We start from the raw sequence: 18,759 nt of genomic DNA, 5'->3' as shown, positions 1-18,759 counted from the left end.
CAGATCCAGCATGCTTTCCACAGAGAAACCATCAAAGTCCTTGTTACTCACCTCAGAAATACCAGTGACCATGGGGCATGTAAAATCTCCTTTATTAAGTCAGATGCTACTCTGATAGCACCATAGATATAACCTGGGGTCACGTACACTTTTTCAGAGGTAAGATAATTTGGTATCAAAAACGCATTTCTTTCTATACATTTTAAAACCAAATAAACAATACCATATGTGGGAATCCCATGCTTCCAACAATAAATGCACTGAACACATAATACATTTACTCAATACAACTTTTTTTTTTTAAAGCAGACTAATCTCCACTTTAAATAAACCTTGCATATAATCAGACAAATCAATATCTATTTCTCTTTTTTTTTCAGTTAGAAACCCTCACTTAGTGCTAAATTCTATCTCTGCAAACTGCTAATCTAACAAATTACAGGTTTTCAGTCAAAGCAGCACATTTTGTTCACTGTATGGTTACAGTCCACAGACTTTGGAGACTGTTTCAGTAAAGTTTCTAGAAGTAATGCTTATGAGTGTAGAGCTCACTGACTCCCCTGTTTCCAATACAAATTACAGCCTGCTGGTGTATCTTTGTGTGTAGGTGATAGCAGGCACATCAGTCACTTTCTGCAGCAGAAGCAATGCCTTTGGGGGTGGTTGGCCAGAATTCCAGGCTCCCCTTCTAGCTCAGCCCCTTGTTGGCTCTGTGGTCTCACTTTCTGTCCCCTGATAAAGCCACTGCTGGTTGCTTTTTACCTGGGAAAATGGTCACCTCCCCAGCTGGCTACCTGCTCCCACTGAGGGGAAACTGCAAAGTGCACATCTCTGTACAGACAGCAGAACCAGCAATTGTTTTCCCACAGATTTCCATGCTGTTTATTAAACTTCCTGTTCTCAGTTCCTTGCCATGTGCCATATTACACCCGTTATGGCTCCCCTGCTTCCTTCTAATAGTCCCCTCAAGCTCATTTCCAGATGACAGGCAGTTCCTGAAAAGAGCAAGAGCAGCTAATTCCTCACTTTTCCCCTAGTAGGAAACCGATTTGGATGCAGCTTGTAGTCCCTTAGTACCTACTACAGGTTGGAATTTTTCAGACTTTCCCGGTTACACAGCTGCCAGGTGTGTCCCACTCCCTCCTGCAAGGTCCCCATCCCAGTCCTGATGTGAGGGTACTGAGGACAGCTGACAAAAATTTGTCCTCCATTCTGGAAAGCAGAATGCTGCAGCAGCATAACACAGCACAGCTGGTGTAAACTTCTTATGGATTTACTATTGTGTTACGTACTGCTCAGGTAAAAAACATACAGTTGTTAGAAAAAGCTATGTATGAGTGCCAAAAAAACCCTGGGACACAAACTGGAAGGAATCTCTTATGAAGTCAACATTGCTGGTCTTTGTCAAGAGGAGACAGAAAACCGAGGGCCTACTGAAAATAAGGAAAAATCTGTCTGCACAGGCAGTGTCAGAGAGATTTTCTTGGCCAAATAACTGCCTCACACTGCATCTGAACACATCATATTCCCCCCATCCTGCCTGCAAGCATGTCTTGTTCCGTTAAAGGGAATTCCTTCTAACTTAAACTTGCCAAACATAAATCAGCCTTGAATAGGAATAATTAGAGTAAGTTTGAAGATTAAAACCATGGGAACAAACTGAAATATACAACAACTCCTCTGTAGCTGTGATTTTCTGCGGGGGAGGCAGAGGATTCTTGTTCTCACTCACACTCCATCGGGGCATTTTCTGGTAAAGGGGCAGCATTGTCACTCTCTCTCAGATTTCCTCATGCCTTTTTTGTGACTATGATGATGCCTCAAAGCCTTTTCTATTAGCCTTTCCCATTATTAAACTTCTTTAGCTCATAACAGTTCATATGCTTTCTGCTGTAAGGATAAAGGGGCTCTTCACTCCGCACACACTGCAGTGATTCTGATTACTGGGAGGAGATTTGAAATATAATATTGTGAGGAGAGGTGTAATTATGGCTGTATTTGAATGCATCTATTCTAAGGGGCTTTGCAAAGGCACACTGTCATGGCTGCTCTAGGCACTTGGGGTCAAGCAGTTCATCAGGAAATAATTGGGACCTGAAAATGGTCTGCTGGTTTTTTGGATGCTTGGCAAATTCCACCACCTTCTCAGGAAACTGGTATTAATTATTCTCATTGTAAGTGCTCAAAGTGTTCAGTGAGTACTGGCATTGATACCAGTGTTCCTTAACACTCCTAATGGTACCACCAACATTCTTTTCTTTTCCTGGCAACTGGATGTGGTTGCATCCTGCATTACTAGTTTTGTGTATTTTAATTCTTTTATCATCATTATTATTACTGTTATTTCCTCTTCCATTTCTCTCCTACTGAATTGTCTTTATTTCAAACCATTAATTCCACTCTTTTTTCCCAGTTGTCTCCCACTGGGTGTGGGGAGAGGGCATGAATGGCTGTGTGGTGTTTATCTGCCTGACAGGTTAAACCACAACAATCCAATGCAGATTAAATAGCATCCCAGATTTTTAAGATTAGGGCACATTTCTTCTTCCAAACACCTTTTAGTCAAAACTGGCCTCCCAAAAGCTTGAAAGGGGGAGAAACAGAATTACCTTCCCTTTTTGAATTTAAGGTTTGGATTTCAGCCCTTTCCAGTTAATCTTTTCTCATTTCACTTTTTTCAGATTCTCACTTTTGTGTGCTCTCGCTCTCAGCCTTTGCTTTGTGTTGCCCCCAGCAGTAACTGGGCAGTGCCTGCAGCAAGGCACACACCAAAGCCCCCTCACAATCCCTGCTGAAGTTTGTTCTTTATTTTCTGTCTAGAAAACATGAACTTCCTTTTGCCTCCTCTGCCTCTCTCATGGGTTTATTCCAGCAACGCAATAATGTAAAATGTGTTGTACAAGCCACAGGGAAAGTCAGAGGAAACCCAGCTTTTCATTTCCCACACAGCCTAACCTGGGCCAAGAGCTCTGTGAAGAAAGCCAGGTGTCCACACACTCTTCCCACCCAGACAAGAACCGTGGCCCAAAACAAAAAGTTTAATCAGCATCTTGCCAAGGTAGCCCAAAGTCAGCTTTTCTGACAAACATTCCTTCACAATTTTGTCTTGTTTATGGCAGCAGCACTCAGGCAGGCCCCATCATCCTGGTGAGATGTTCTTGGTGCAGAGCTGGTTTAGAAATCTGGCCTGAGGAGTGATCAACCAGTTTTTCACATAACCTTTTTTTAGAAATACTACACGTCAACATATGTTTCAAGGGAGGGAAAGATCCAAATTTGGGTTTAAAACATCAAGGTCCCTTGGGAGTGCAGGCTGCATCAGTCAAGCACAGGCTGAGAGGAGGGCCAGTGATCCCAAGGACCATTCCTGTGGGATTTCCACGAGTTCAAATTACAGTCTCAGGCACACAAAACAGGGCACCCAAAACAGGCCAAAAAAACACTGCAGAAATCACACAACCTCTGCCACAGCCAGCTTCGGAGCAGCAGCTGGGCAGTAACCACATCCAATCACGCAAGAATGCTGCAGCCACTGGAGTCCTTCCAGAAAAAAAATGGGTACTCTCCACGTTCTAATGCTGTCCTCCATCACAAGACAAAATCAAGGCTTTGCCTTCCAAAAAAAACAAGCTGAATGGCTGGGTGGCTCGTGTGCAGAAACATCTGGACTGGATAGGGAATAACATACAGAAAACAGCCAGTGAGAGTGTCAAAAGTTCAGAGAAGCAGGAACTGAACATCATCCGATTTCAGCCCTATAGGCAAAGATATCACAAAAAATCAAGTCAAAAATTGCAAGCACGTTGTGCAGGAGAAATCGTGAGTACTTTACTTTTTAGAGTGAATGGTTTCCCATACTCTCCCTTCTCCCCATAAATTATGATCTCTTACAAGACAAGCAGAGAGAATGAAGTGCCAAACCCAGCAGGTAGCTGCAGTCACGAGGCAGGAAAAGGGAGGCCTCTGACAGTGGCAGCACATAAATATGCACAATTTCAGGGAAACAACACTAAAAGTTTTCCATGCCTCTGTCTAGCAACATGGTCTCACCAAATGGAGTTGTCAAAGGTGGGATGAACATCTGCTATAGGAAAGGCAAAGACTGCTTTGTACTGCATAAAGTTGATAATATTATATTGAACTGAAACCTGCACCCTTAGCACAGGCCATGTCTCAGTCTCCCACAAATTACTGTCAGGAAAAAAGATGTGTTTAAGCAGAATTCCATTCTCCAACAGCCATGTGCTTTGATATCCGGTAGCAAAACAAATAACTTTTGGATCCTTATGATAATGTATCAGATTAATTTACTACATTTCACTCTAAGATTACAAGACATCCTAATAAGCTTTACTTTGTCTTTAATGAGCAAGAAAAACACTGTAATAAACAGTAAATTATATTTTTTAAAATACGTTACAGTTGGAAAAACCCCAAATTATTCTATGACACTTGATGAGGAAGCAAGCTCTGCACCTTGTTCTTGATAAATTTTAATGAGTATCTTAGTGGTAAATACCATCAGAAGCAAGCCACACATCTAAAAGAGGACATCAGCTGAGTTAAATTATTCTGTGTATCACTATATGCTAGGATTTTACGTTAATATAATGTTAAAAATACATTATATTAGATGCAGAATCACTTAGGGAAAGCTTGAGTGCACCAGCTTTTCCTTGGATCATTATTGTCCAGTTCAAAATGCTGCCCTGCTAATATGCTCAAACTCTTTTGTTTTTTAGTTTTTTATTTTTTCTTCAGTTATTTTTTGTTTGTTTTTTGGTTTTTGTCTTGTTTTTTTTGAGGGTTCTGCCTCACTGAGCAGGCAGTAGAGATGGCACCCAATGAACAGCATTTTATAACTCGTGTTTCTCAAACCCTGTGGTATTACCCACAGTTTTGCCCTTGGATTTTCTCATAGCACCTGTCATCACCACCACATTTGAGCCCAGCGCAAATCTGAAGTGACAGCATGATTCTCCTTGCCAGTGCTGCCCTGCCACGAGTGGATACCAGCAACCAGACTATCATGACCTAATCTTGCACATTTTATTGCTTCCACCAAAGTTTATAGTGGGGTTTTGGAAAACTAATTTGCTTTTGCGAAGGTGGGAGGTTTGGGTTCCCAATTCATTCTACAGAGGGGTTTCTTCCTTCTCCCTATGTAATCTTTCCTCCAGAGCTGTGGAACAAAACACTGCTTCACTCACCATCACCACTGGCAGGCTTCAGCAGACACTCCCTCTCAGCACCATCCAAAACTAAACCTCCAGATATTTTTTTATTGGGAAGACCAGTTCAGTTTTATAGACACAGTTGGCCTCACCAACATCGTTTTCTCCACTCCAGCTTCTCTGCTCAAGCTGGACACCCTCCTTTAAATTTCCTACTCACATTAACACATCCCTGGTCATTCTCAAAGCGTGACAGCAGTGGCAATAATGTACCTCCAGATACCTACTTTGGGATGAGGTTGCGTTTTTCCTCAGCTTCCAAAGGCCAGCTGGGAAAATGCTTCATGGGCTAAAATTGTGTTGCTGCTACAAACTGTTTTTTTGGAACCTGGCTGATGTATCGTGTATTCTTGTAGCTATGTGAGACATTTACTACAAGACATCATCATGTTTCAGCCAACAAGCCTGAAGATGTGCTTCTCTTTGAAGATGTGATCCCTTTGAAAATGTGTAGAAGTCCATTGCTTTGTAGCAAAGTGCTTGAACGTGCTTTTAATGTTATGCCCGTGGCACTAGAGCCTGCACTTAAGTGGGGTTTATGGAATTGGATTGACTATTCCAAGATGAGTCATAAATTCCAGGATGAGTTTGGTTGGCAGTTATCAAAAATGTTTTTTCCAGTCTGTTTATGCAAAGACATGAATTTTTGCAGATGCTTACCTGAGAAAACAGGCCAGGTGCACAGCACAGGCACAGGGCTGTGCCTGGCACTGCTCTCATCCACAGGGCTGTTTACTATGAAAACTCTGTCTGCATCATTCAGGACCCAATGAATAATTCAGCAGAGTTTCAGTACTCCACCAGTGCTGTTTTGTTTACTGGAATATCATCCTGTGGTTCAGCACCCATCTGACTTTAGGCATAAAGCCTGTGGAAAATGTAGAATTCCCAAAGGCTGGAGGGAATCCTTTCTGTGATGCTGGAATCCTACAAATTCACAGTACCTCTGATTTTCTGCTTAAGAAAGAAAGTCAACTGCCCTGAGAAACTCAGCACAAATTAATCCATACATACATCTTGTATTCTTTGCAGACTGGCAAAGTTCTCTCATTGGCTTACTTGGAACCGAAAACAAAACACACTGGAATCTGGGGAGGTCTTCCAAAGAGCAGGTCAGGATATTCTGTTCCACTTCCACACTTTGGATAAGGCCTGTGAACTTCATTTCAAAATGCAGACAAGGATTGGTCTGTACCACAGTTTCCCAACATCCTTCTCTCACAGGTATTACACTGGTAAGTCACCAAGTAACATGAAATACACCAGGGCTATCACAGAAATACTCTCTAAGGGTGAGGAAAAGTTATCAAATGCTTCCACCAGACCAGCTAGACAAGTGAAAATCTGAAATCTGTGATTATTAGGCCTGATGGCAACACTCCTCTGGCCATGAAATTACCTTTGACCTTTTCCATTAAAAAAGTTGTCAGTAGTTCTCTATAAGTGGTTAATGATAGGAGCTCCTGCCGAAAACTATATTATTACTGAACTAATATGAATTAAAAATGGGAAGTATATATTGGCAACTTAATTTATATCAATAGCAATATGAATAACTGATTTTCCTTTAGACCATCTGCAAAACTGATAAAATTCCAGAAAGGCAATTCTGATTTTCAGTCACTTCTCTTCAGAAAGAGAAAAAAACCTGTTTGAACTTAAGTAGCAAATGCCTTTTTATGTGAAAAGAAGCAAAAGTTACTCTGACTCACTCACACTTCCTGGTAACTGGGTTATACCAGAGGCTTTCTGTGGCTCCTGTGCCCTCTAGCTTCTAGAAGATGTATTTACCAATCACGCCCTTAACTTGAGCAGGTTTATAGTTTTCATTTCTATGTAGTCACTAAAAACTTGCTAAAACAGAAAGTGACACCTTTCCCTCTCTTCCTCACAGATACAACTTTAACCTGAGCCTGAAATGAAGGCATGGAAATACTAGTCTGGATTTTTGTTTACCTTACAGGCACTCTATACTTCTGTGGTGATACAAATGGGCTTTATAGGTACACATTATATCAATATCAATTTAGAGTCCTCTGTGAATGCTGTAAAGGAGATTGAGCTCACCAGAGAAATGCCAACCAAATTGGAAATAGCAGCCTTGAGAAAAAAGTGAGTTGTGAGACATAAGGGATGCTAAATCAGGTCATAATATGGTGTACAGCAAAAAGCTGTAATGGCACACAAAAAGCTGATGCACAAATGGCAGGCTGAAGGCTGTGCTTTGTGACACCCAGCAGGTTTCAGGTTGAACTTCTGATACGAGAGCAACACCTGGCTGGGGAGGGGAATCAGCCATAAGGACAGATGATCCCGGTGTCCATAGCCAGAGAACCCACAGCAACCTAATGGAGAAAGCAGTTCTCTTGGAGTTCAGCAGGCTGATGGAGCATGATCAGCTCAAAGCTGGCTGGCTGACAGAGACAACCCAAGCTAATTTAACTTGACATATCATCAAAAGCACCTGAACTAGAAGTGTTTTTCACCTGCCAGATTACAGGTCTTTGTAAGAGTAGAGGCTTGACCTCCAGTCCTACCTGCCACATCATTGCACTGGCACCAGGGGCAGCCTGTGAAGTGTAGCTTCTGCAAATCTAACATGCCATAACAAACGAGCAGTGGAACTTTGGTTGAGGAGAAAGTCACCGGAATACAGAACAGGGACACAAATCCTATCCAAAACTTCAGTCACAAAGGCACTTCATTAAGTTAAATACTAAATATATGTGGCTTTAAAACACAGGATTACAAAGCTGGGGCTTTGACACATGAGGAGTGAGGTAACACATAGCCCTGCCACTGTCTGTTAGGAAAAGGTGCAATAAAGACATTCTGTTTCCTCTGAGAACATAAGCCATGAAGAAGAAGCAAATGGCACCTTCAAACAAACCTTTTGTCCACTGGAGTGTGCAACCTTACCAAGACTTACTTAGCTTAAACTAGAGCTAGCCAAAGTACAAAGTTTATGAAAAATAAAATCTTTGACTTCACTTTCAATGCACATGAAGTGCTTCAATGGCTTGGTCTCTGATCTGCTTATTTGTAAGCCTTTTAAACAAAAACTATGGCAGTTTTAATTTAAAGTCTGTGTTTCCAGTATTTAAAGGCCAGAACTATTTCCTTTTTCTATGTAATTCTCTGCTTCTATTACATTAAGAACACAAATCAATATTAATTTTCATAACTAATTTAACTCTTAGATAGTGTCTTTAACTATAGAATGATAAAGAAGGACTGCATTAACTAAGAGTGAAAGCTTCCTTGGAAAATGTACACACTCAAGAATGATCCTGACAACATTGTCTTCTTCAGCCTAGCAGGACTGACATGCTAAAAAGTTCCCCATAGCTACTAAAATTATTCCATAGATAAAATTTGCCTGTCCACATGGAAGTCACTGAAGGATTGTCATCCTTCCCCTGATGCACTTTCCAGGCCACTCCTACCCACTACAACTAACAAATTAGATATGGTTCCATATAAAATCATGGCCATTTCATGAGCTAAAAATGGAATTATAAACTATTTATTCAACTATTTTAGGAATATATGCTAGCTAGAATAATTGGCTCCCTCCACAACAAAAGACAGTGAAGACCTGTAATAGTCTTTCAAGAATGTCAGCAGAATAATGTGCAAATTAATGTGCCTGACACAATATATTTGAACATTCAAACTGTTTGCAAAGCTACAAAAAAACCTATAAAGGCTCCAAATAGCCACGGGATTATGTTCCTTTAGTATGGTGGGTTGACCCTGGCTAGACTCAAGGTTCCCACCAAATTCACTGTCACTCTTCACACTCAGCTGGACATGGGAGGGAAAATGTAATATAAGGTTCACGGGATGAAAAAAGAACAGGGAGAGTTCACTCAGCATTCACTCTCATGGGAAAAGCAGACTAAGCTTGTGGAAATCAGCTTAATTTATTACAATCAAATCACAGGTAAATAATAATAAGTAAAACCAAGTCTTACAAACGCCTCCCCCTCACCTCTCTTCTTCCCAGGCATAACTTTACTCCAAATTTCTCTACTCTTTCCCCCCAGCAGTGCAGGTGATGAGGAATGAGGGCTGTGGTCAGTTCTGCAGCTCCTTTTTCCACCGGGGGAGGACTCCTCACACTCCTCCCCTGCTCCAGAGTGGGGCCCCTCCCACAGGAGAAAGTCCTCCACGAACTTTTCCAGTGTGAGTCTTTCCCATGGCTGCACTTCATGCACTGCTCCAGTATTGATCCCTTTCCACAGAGTGCAGTCCTTCAGGAGCAGGCTGGGTCCCTCTTGGGGCCACAAGTCCTGCCAACAAACCTGCTCCAGCCTGAGCTCCTCTTTCCACGTCTCCAGAGGTCCTGCCAAGATCCTGCTGTCCCCATCAGCCCTGGCAGAGGAGGAGGAGGAGGAGGAGGAGGCACCCTCCAGCATGCCCAACAGTCTGGGTCACAGCTGCTGGGTGAGGACAGGAGCTAGTGACAGAAAACACCAACCTGGCTGTCCTGTCCACCTCCTGAGCTCCAGTGGGACATGGGACCTCTCAGGGGGACTCCTGGGGTGCCTGGCAGGCAGCTCCCAGACAACGCCGCCTCGGCACCCGCGGGTCGCAACCACACAAACTGTTCCGTGTTTAAAGCCCTCGAGCTTCACATTCAGACTGGAAGGCAATTATTTGCTTTCGTGGAGGTGACACTAATAATTTAGCTGGGATCGCAGCTCAGCCTCAGCCAAAAGAGTAATTGGTGAAAATAAGAGCTGTGGTGAAGCCAAGAATAGAAAGAAAAGATAAATGTTGCAATGATTCTGATTACTCTGTTGAATCAGAAATCTCACAGAGATTGGAAAGTTCACAGAGAAAGTATGACAGTGTTAGGTGTAATTTGGAAACATTTCCTTTCTGGGGGGAGTGGTGGGTGGAAATAAGAGGGGTACTATACTCCTTGGACATTTTCTGCAGAAAAGAAGAATTTTAGAAGGCATAAGGAGCATCCAAAGTGGAGAATAGGGAAAGGATGTGGTGCCTTTTAGAACAGTAAAGAGACAGCAGAGCCCTTTGAGCTGCCAGAGGCAGTGATTGTGACCAGTTTGGAACCAAGCTGCCAGTGCTCAACCTGGGTGAAGCCAGGCTCGAAGCACCCAGTTTATCTCTGAGAAGTATTCACCTGTTCTGAGACAGTTCAGTCTAGAAAAATGCACAGATCCGAACTCTCCAGCATGTTTTAAACTCTTCACCTCTTAGAGATGTTCAATCTGCTAATTAGACATGACAATGCTGGATTAGATAACCAATACCAAAATTTACTACTGCCTGATATAAGTTGCTTTTGGCAGTGTTCAGTGTCAGAAGCAATAACATTAGCTCTGCTCCTTTCTCACACTGCAGATAATGGAAGCTTTCAGGAAGATGAATTAAATTTCACTAACAGAAGGAGAAAAAAAATTGCCACAGTGGAAGTCCACTTGGGTTATTTCAAAATGATGCTCTATCAGTGTGTGCAGCAATGTCCTGGTGAATGATCCTGAAACAAGAACTGGGTCAGGTCTAGGAGCAGATCACCACCTGTCCTCTTTCTTTCTCAGAAATTTCTTCCATTTTTGCCCCTGCTTGCAAAAGGCCAAGTCTCCCAAGACTTCATTTGCACTCAGATTAAAAAAAAAGCCAAACCTTGTGGTTAAAGAAAACACACACAGACAGACATCTAAAAATATTAGAACCAAACTATGCTCAGGTTGGTATTGCCTCATAAACAAGAACATAGACAGACACTCGTGCATGAATACTGAATTCTAAGTAACTTGGCTTTGGTGCCACTCACATATACTGCACCAATGTTATACTTCCCACCAGCTTCAAGTATTCTTAGAACTGCAATATATTAAAATGGAAAGAAAAGTACATTAGAAACCACACTTTTCTCTTTTAAATGTTAATTCCAAAATAGATTTTCTCCTGGAGCAGAAATTTGGGGTTTACTTCAGAGCTGACAAGTTTGGGTAATATTACTCAGAACAATACCTTTTAAAAATGGAAGCAATTTCTTCCACTTGTTCACAGTCATTCAAAGCAATTGACCACCTTCTAGCAGCTTTGCAATTCCTTCTACCATGTTTACTGCCTTAAAACTACAAATTTTTTATTTAAAATATTACTGCTTACATCTCTGCTTTTCTCTAGTTTCAATAACAATCTGCTTCTTCTGAAGCTCTGAGCATCTTAGTTTAGTGATGAAGGGCTTCTATCCCTTCACACCATGGAAAAGGTCTTTTTTTATTTCTCCTTGCTTCCACAGTGCTCAACCCTCTGTCCTTTACAGGCATATGTACTGCTAAGTGTATTGCATTGATGTACAGACAGACATCCTAAGGAGAAATGAGACAGAAGATAAAACAGGAACAGATCTTGAGGTGGGAAAGTAGCTGGTACTTCCTAAGGGGAAAAATAAAACAACAATAAACACAAAAACCATGTATCAAAGGTTTCACCCAAATTTCCTACACTCAGGAAAAGGTAAAAGCCATCACCATGGCTTACTAGAATGTTTTATGTGTTAGGTTTGTGCTGTGGTGTGCAGTGTTGGTCTGAGGAAATCCCTTTGACAGAAAGATGCATAACTTTGTTAAACTTAAAAGGACTAATAATTTCTAGATTAGATGGCATTTGATCAGGCAGAGCCTCAGGTGTCTGTCAGCAGAGAATGGCTGTAAATGGGAAAAAATAAACTGACCATTTAAATTTTAAAGCCAGAAGGGGCCTATGGACACTGCTTGTCTTCTTATTGAATATGAATCACTAAATCACATATATTCACCCCAGTAATTGTACTTAGCATTCTATCTTGGAGAAGATTAAGCTGCTGAGTGCTGTATTAGGAAACAAAAGAAACAAGCTGCCACCTGTGCCCAAAGGATCTGCAGTGACAGGGAAAGTTGTTGCTGAGGTAGCCAGGCAATCCCAGCACATGAGCCCCACTTTGTGTAAAGAAAAATGGGGGAAAATACCTGAAACATTTGGAGCTTTCAGGCTCCAAAACTGGCAGTTTGGCCTAACCCAAGCAGATCCTTGCACAAAGACAGCTCAGAGGTGCTCCCCAAGGAGTGAACCCACAGCCAGGAGTGAGAATGGGCTGGAAGTGTCATCACTGGGTGGCCTCAGTGTCCACACCGGGCTGGCCAAGCTCCTCTTCTGCACTACACCTGCAGCAGAGACACACAGAGACAGCGTGAGAACCTTCACCTCTGCTTTGCACAGAGATAACCCAGAACCCTCCGGATGCAACCCTGTGCTGTGTGCTGCAGGATGGAGCAGGGAGCTGGGACCATGTGAGCCCCTGTGGCCTCTTCCCTCACCCATTCTGGGATGCATCTGAACTGATGAAGCAGATTTTAGGGTCAGGCTGTAAAGCATGAAACAAATCTAAACAAATATCTGACTCAGCTACTAAACTGAAACAGCAGCAGCTTTGAGAAGGAAGTTGGCAGCACCACTTAGAAGTCCATGGAATGGATCCAGCTACCCTCTTCTCCACTCACTCTAATTATTTATCCCTGATCCCTAAATAGACTCTGTCTCAGGATTTGCTTCAAAGAAATGTACATTTCTGTAGCTTCTTTCTCTTCCTAATTCACTTTTTGACCTTACAGAAAAATCTACCACATATGTCAGGCCATTTCATCTGAACTAGAGCCTGTATAAAAATATTTAAATGACACATGATGAAATTTGTCTCCATGTTTTTACTAGATGTACCTGTGGCTTTATTTTTCTAGCAGAGGTCTCACTAAGGGGTGTCTTTTGGTTCATTTGGGGCTTTTTTGATATATATATATATATATAAAAAGCAGCTATTCTTTCTGTTCTGAACTTTTGACTCAAACCATAGTATTTATAGTTAATAAGGCTGGAGCAGATCAATGGACTAGCTGATCTGCAATGATGTTGGCTTAGAGCCACATGTCTCCATAAGCATGTCCAAATGAAAAATCAGTTTCTCAATCCAAGTGTATCTAAAATACTTTTTTTAATTTTGCGTAAATTCACAAATAATACAATATTGAAGTGATTTTTTTTTTTAAACATACTGTACAATCAGGATAGTTAAGTGTTTTACATCAAGGCACAGCACACTGTATAATACACATATGCCTTGCCAGGCAGCAGTTTAGTATAATCCCCGAGATTTGGCAGTAGGGCCAGGATAAGTAGCATGGGTCACATAAGCTGGAAGATAAATAAATAATAGATGCCGTCACATTTTATTTGAAATAGAGTTGCATATAAAAAGAATATACAATAATTTAACTTTAATAACTAGATTCTCTTTTACTATACATAACAGAAGTGTTTTCATTTGTATTAAATAAAACATTTTCAATAGAAGGATGAAAAATTAATCTTTTTGGTGGTCTTGGTTTATGAAGAAGAGTTGCTTCCATTAGAAATTAAAGTCGAGTTTTCAGTTTCATTGCAATCTGCAAAAAAGAAAACCAGAGTTACTGATATGTTGATAATGAAATGTTAGAGGTAAAACAAATAATTCCAACCAAATTGTTGTGTTTAGTTAATGCACTGTGAAGGTAGCTACCCAAGCGGAACATCTCCAAAAGCTCTTCTTCAGTCTACACACATCCTTGTTCTATTTGTAACATCTTTTTTTCTTTTTACACTTACTTGCCCTGTCTTCTCAGAGGTTACTGCTGCAGGTCTGCTATTCCCCCCTCAAAACTAAAAGCTTGGTGATGCCCCAGGTTCTGTTTGGTGCCTCGTATTTACCGTGCTCACATCACCACTCAGCTTCTTACATCTGCACGCTTCTTCTTCGCCTGCCGAAGGCCTTGGAGCCCACGTTGGTTGGGACGAAGTTGTTCTTGCCCACGGCCCCTGACCTGCTCAGGAAGTCTGCCAGGCGGTGGGTCACACAGGTGGCTGTGTTGCAGGCCCTCTTCTGTGCTGTTACACTGCTTTTCAGGAAGAAAAGGAAGAGTTAGTTCCCACAGCATGGACCCTGCACGCAGCAAAACATTGCTGTGACTAGCAAAGGCCCTTCTGCAGCACTAAAAGTAGGCTGGCTGTGCAGAAGGCGTTTCTGCACCTTCTGTGCACAGCTTACACCTGCTAGAAGAAGCCTCTTTATGGTTTTCTCAATGTCAGGCTCACTCTATAAAAGCAGCTGAAGACTAAATCCAGGCCAGATTTTCAGGCACACCTGGGCTACTGCCTGCCTCCAGCCAGGCATTATGGCCATGGAAAGGAGCTGAGGAGGTTCAGATCAGGAGAATTTAAACAATCCCTGTTTCCTCCAGAAGCTCACATTTGTATTTTGCTGGCGGTGTTCCTGAAAGGCAGTAGCAGACACAGATTTTTCACTTCTCACTCCAACACCTGTGCTCCCCAACAGCCAGAAAACACATGGCATTGCAGCATCACTGATCACTACAGGAGCTTTGTCAGTCACTCTGACCAGCTGCCTTCAGAGCTCAACCACACATAAAGACACTGCTTCCAGGTACTCAGTGGAAATGGGAGAACCTCTCTTTCCTCCAGTTAGATCTTTGTCTACTGCAGAACTTCACCATGGAGCAGTTCAGACTTTGAAAGTATTAGTTCTCTGCTCACAATTCAGACTACACCTAACAGTTGTGCTGGATGGGAAACTTCAAAGAATATGCATTCACACAATCCTTGCTTGAAGAATTTTCTACCAAAGCAATGAGTTTTTCTTGCAGTAGGAGGGTTTTTTCTCAGTAAGCATCACAAAGCAATCTATTAAAGTTAATAATGAAGAGTTGTTTTTATAATCAATGCCAAGTGTTTGAAAGAGGCCTCAAATTACAAGATCAGTACAGTGCTGCAACAGAACTGTAAAGACATCTGGGTTTGGCTATTAATGCAAGACAACCTAATGTATGTGAATTGCAAATCAACACAAATATTTTAAAGGTACATAAGTTTTAAATATAGTGCAAAGATCTATTGTAAAATAAGACAAGAAGATCACAAAATTCTTACCTGGACATGTTCAGTACCCAGTTTTAAACAGGATTACATTTCTAGTTCGTTAGAAAGAATATGTATGAGCCTTCCTGATTTCTTTGCTTCTCAGGGTTCCTATCAATAGCATGGCATGCATGCCTGATTACAGCAGTAAATATCAATTTATATGTAGAACTTTGACTTCTAAGCTCTTTCAACTTTTCTAGAAGTTACTAGCATTGCCTCTCTTGAACATTAAGATAAGTTGCAAAATTTTTCAAGCCTCATCTAGAAGTCTCACATTCTAAAACAAACTTAAACTGAGCAGATCTGATCCTTATAGAAAAATAGGTTTATTGAACAAGTGCATGGCATGCACAAAAGAAAGAATCTACTTGTACGTTTAGCAGCCAGAAATGAAGAACCTTTTTTAGATTTTTTTTTTTAATCAGTGTCTAAGAAAATCATTTGGAATGTCAAGGCAGTGCTGATCATTTTTATTTATTTTTTTTCCCCTAGTTTGGTACGCATGTTATGTTCTTGGTCTTCCTAACATTAGGTCCATCTCAAACATTCTCTGTCGAAAACAGAATCAAAAGAACACAGCAAAGTTAGCAATCAAAGTTAGATCCACATGCATCAGGTTAAAAAAGGGAGAGGGGGAGAAACAAGCATGTCTAGTTGTTTCCTAGGGGTTCCCCATAGTTTGCATAGCGTTCATGTTCCAGGTCACTCAGCACATTCCGTTTCTTGCCAGGAGTTCCAGCCCCGACGTCAGTGCGAGGGTAAGTTTGCAATTTGTGCAATTCTTGAGACAGTTTGCCCAGCACACAAGTACTCAGACTGGCACAGCGTTTGGAAATGGGTTTATCCAGGCTGCAAGGGGGAAAGAAATAAAAACATGCCCAAAGGAAGAGTAACCTCAAACATGCACATTCATGCATTTCTTCCCTACATAAAAGATATACCGTTAGGAAACTTAAAAATTCATTCAAAATAAATCCAAACTCTCTGCATCACATTCCATGCAAGGCAAGTCCATACAAAAGCAGTCAGAAGGAAAACACTATTCGTTAATGAATCTAATTTTGTTGACAAGCAAGTCCATTAGCCTTTTGGATGCTCATATAGTCAGAGGTCAGGAAGCTGAACTTCCCCCATATCCCACATGCTGTTCAGTGTCTCATCCATCCCCATGCATTGCAATGCAAATCCTGTTAGGATAATGCAAATGCTCCTGCATGCCTTTGGTCCCAGGGAGAGTGGTGCTGCGTGCATCAGGAGGAACACATCCCTCCTGCCAGGGACTTTCCATGCCTTACAACAGCATGCACTTGAACGACAGAGAATCCAAGAGTGACTGAGTAACCCCCTGACACTCCCACTGGGAAGACATACCTTTTGCTGCCATATTTTAACACAACCTACTCATTCAAGCTCAAATCGCCCTCCACTTTCAGAAGTAAGAGACAGACAGAGGCAGGTTAACTAGGTGGAAGCCATTCTCTTGGCACCAACACTAGGATTTCTCTGCAGACTCATCCTTTACCAGTTAGCTATAATCCCAAGAAAACAAAGATCTTGACCTGCAGAGGGTCTGCTCAAATGGCTTTTGCTAAATATCAAACATGTAACCCTCCCACACTGCTTTTCTGCTGCCCAGGACTGCAGTCCTTACCTGTTCCCCTCAGAGGCTTGCTCCAGCTCTTCTGCTGTCATCTGTATGAACTCTTTCACCAGCGCATTTAATAACCTCCGAGCTTCGTAATCACTGAGAGTCACTCGGTCCGTTATGGACTCCAAGCCAGGTCTAGGCAGAGGCAAGGGAAACAGGGTGAATAAACCCCGGAGTGCTGCAGAGAGAGAGGTCTGGCAGGCTGTGTGTCATTGACAGTGCCTTTCAAGGGTGTGAATGTGCAAACCCCGATGCGCTCCCCTCACGCGCAGCGTTAGGCTGTTTAAGGATGGAATCAAAACGCCACAGCACAAAAAGCAGCCACCTTTCTCCTTCACCGTGGTCTGTTTCCTTCCTAGACCTCTCAAGAATATTAAGCATTTTCATACCATTCAGACAGAGCACTCAGCAACAGGACCAGCTTCTTACCTGACTGGGGCTGCCTGGAAGCTGTCCATCTGGCACACAACCAAGGCATAAACAGCAAGGAAAGATGAAATCTTCAGCATAACCATGATTTCCTCTCTACAACAAAGAGGTACATCAAGCAATGGCTGTTTTCCAACCCTCTCAATCCTGCAAGTTCCACTAAGGAGGTCATTGCTTCCTAGCCACAAGTAGCACAAATACGAACAGCTTTCTATTTTAAATTCACCTTTCCATTTATTTTGATAGTTTCTATTGTGCTTTAAGTTGTCTCAAAATTTTATTATAGCTTGGCACTATTACAGAGCAGAAAAATGTGGCTTTTCAGACCTGCAGCTGTTTGCATTCAACTTCAAGGCAGTCTTCCTCAGACTGGCAGAAAATACGTTCCTCCAACTACTGCACACAATGTCACAGGCTGTGTGTCCGACACGGACAGATACAAATCACAAGGAAAAACAATAAGCGTTTAACATTTTTGAGAACCAAGTGCCCCTGCTAGCACCTGAAGCTGCTTGTTTCTTGCCACTAACATCCCAGTTCAGATTACACTAAGAATTAAGTAGTTTAATCTTAATAAATATTTATACTCTGAAACCAGAGAAGAGCATAAGTTAAAAATCAAAGAGGGTAAGTTAAAAATCAAAGCACAAAAGCTATAAAAATATCTATCATTGAAGATTTGCGATACACCTCTCTCACAGCATCAGTGGACTCCAAGGAGCACATCACAAGCACCACCACATCATCCTCATTTTTGCCGGCTCCCCGTACTCGACGGGAGCTATGAGCCCGCTTCCAAAGGATGTCCCTCTTCCCCGCGGCTCCCCGGCCGTGACCTTTGCCGCAGCACTTTGTCCCGGCCGGACACGCCAAGTCGCATCGGCGAGGAAGTGACCGAGCGGGGAAGGACCGTCCCCGCCGCCTTGGCTCTCTCTGCCCCGCGTACACGAGCACGTGAACGGAGGAACCAAATCCCCGCTCCCCGGCAGAGCCCCGTGGCTGCCGCGGCCCGCCCCGCGCAGGGAGCTTACCGGGGGTGCGGAGCGGAGCGCAGCAGCGGGCACGGTGCCGGTGTCGCCGCCGATCCGCGGTGTCACGCACTGCCCGCCGCCCCCTTTTATACCTGCCGCCGCCGCCGCCTGCGTGGGCGCCCGCGCGCGCCCGCCAGCCAATCACCGAGCCGGCCGCCCGACGGGGCCCGCTCCGCCATTGGGCGCCCATTGGGCCCGGCGGTGACGTCATGGCCCGCTCCTTGAGCGTCCCATTCACAAAAAACGCGGCGCGGGGCGAGGCGCGGCCGGGGCGGGGGGGCCGCTGCCGCCGCTGCACCGCTCACGCGTGGCGACCTCTGCAGCAGTGGGGCCGCATTGCAGAGCGGGGCCGCTCCCTCCCCGGGAATTCCCGCCCCCCCGGCCGCCGCCGCGCCTCCGGAGCGCAGCCCGGGTGTACCCGGCGCTGTCC

General features: G+C 43.1%; 1 protein-coding gene across 5 annotated transcripts; it reads right to left on the bottom strand.

Annotated features, from left to right (window-relative positions):
* Positions 1-13,311: 13,311 nt before the first annotated feature.
* CALCB (calcitonin related polypeptide beta) lies at positions 13,312-18,405 on the bottom strand. 5 transcript variants are annotated; one of them, XM_088057896.1, is made up of 5 exons: positions 18,330-18,405; positions 17,299-17,394; positions 16,873-17,004; positions 13,995-14,182; positions 13,312-13,693 (listed from the first exon to the last, which is right to left on the bottom strand). In XM_088057896.1, the coding sequence occupies exons 2-4, from the start codon at positions 17,382-17,384 to the stop codon at positions 14,020-14,022; spliced, it is 381 nt and encodes a 126-aa protein (XP_087914022.1). In that variant the 5' UTR covers positions 17,385-17,394; positions 18,330-18,405; the 3' UTR covers positions 13,312-13,693; positions 13,995-14,019. The 5 variants fall into 5 exon arrangements, with proteins under 5 accessions (XP_087914022.1, XP_087914021.1, XP_005529064.1 ...); XM_088057895.1 differs by having other exon boundaries at positions 14,024-14,182; XM_005529007.3 differs by having other exon boundaries at positions 13,995-14,179.
* Between the last annotated feature and the right edge of the window lie 354 nt (positions 18,406-18,759).

The sequence above is a fragment of the Pseudopodoces humilis genome, chromosome 7 (genome assembly GCF_049639895.1).
Source record: "Pseudopodoces humilis isolate 2021_Gansu_Grassland_sample_001 chromosome 7, ASM4963989v1, whole genome shotgun sequence".
Lineage (NCBI taxonomy): Eukaryota > Metazoa > Chordata > Aves > Passeriformes > Paridae > Pseudopodoces > Pseudopodoces humilis.
This window is presented reverse-complemented; position numbering and strand designations above follow the sequence as displayed.

What these genes read in the sequence shown, in the direction of transcription:
- CALCB (XM_005529005.3), bottom strand. Translation starts at nt 17,384, where the DNA reads ATGGTTATGCTGAAGATTTCATCTTTCCTTGCTGTTTATGCCTTGGTT. An exon ending in TTCCAGGCAGCCCCAGTCAG is followed by an intron (nt 17,005 to 17,298) that starts GTAAGAAGCTGG and finishes GCCTCTGCCTAG; the next exon opens with ACCTGGCTTGGAGTCCATAA. An exon ending in CAAGCCTCTGAGGGGAACAG is followed by an intron (nt 16,071 to 16,872) that starts GTAAGGACTGCA and finishes TCCCCCTTGCAG; the next exon opens with CCTGGATAAACCCATTTCCA.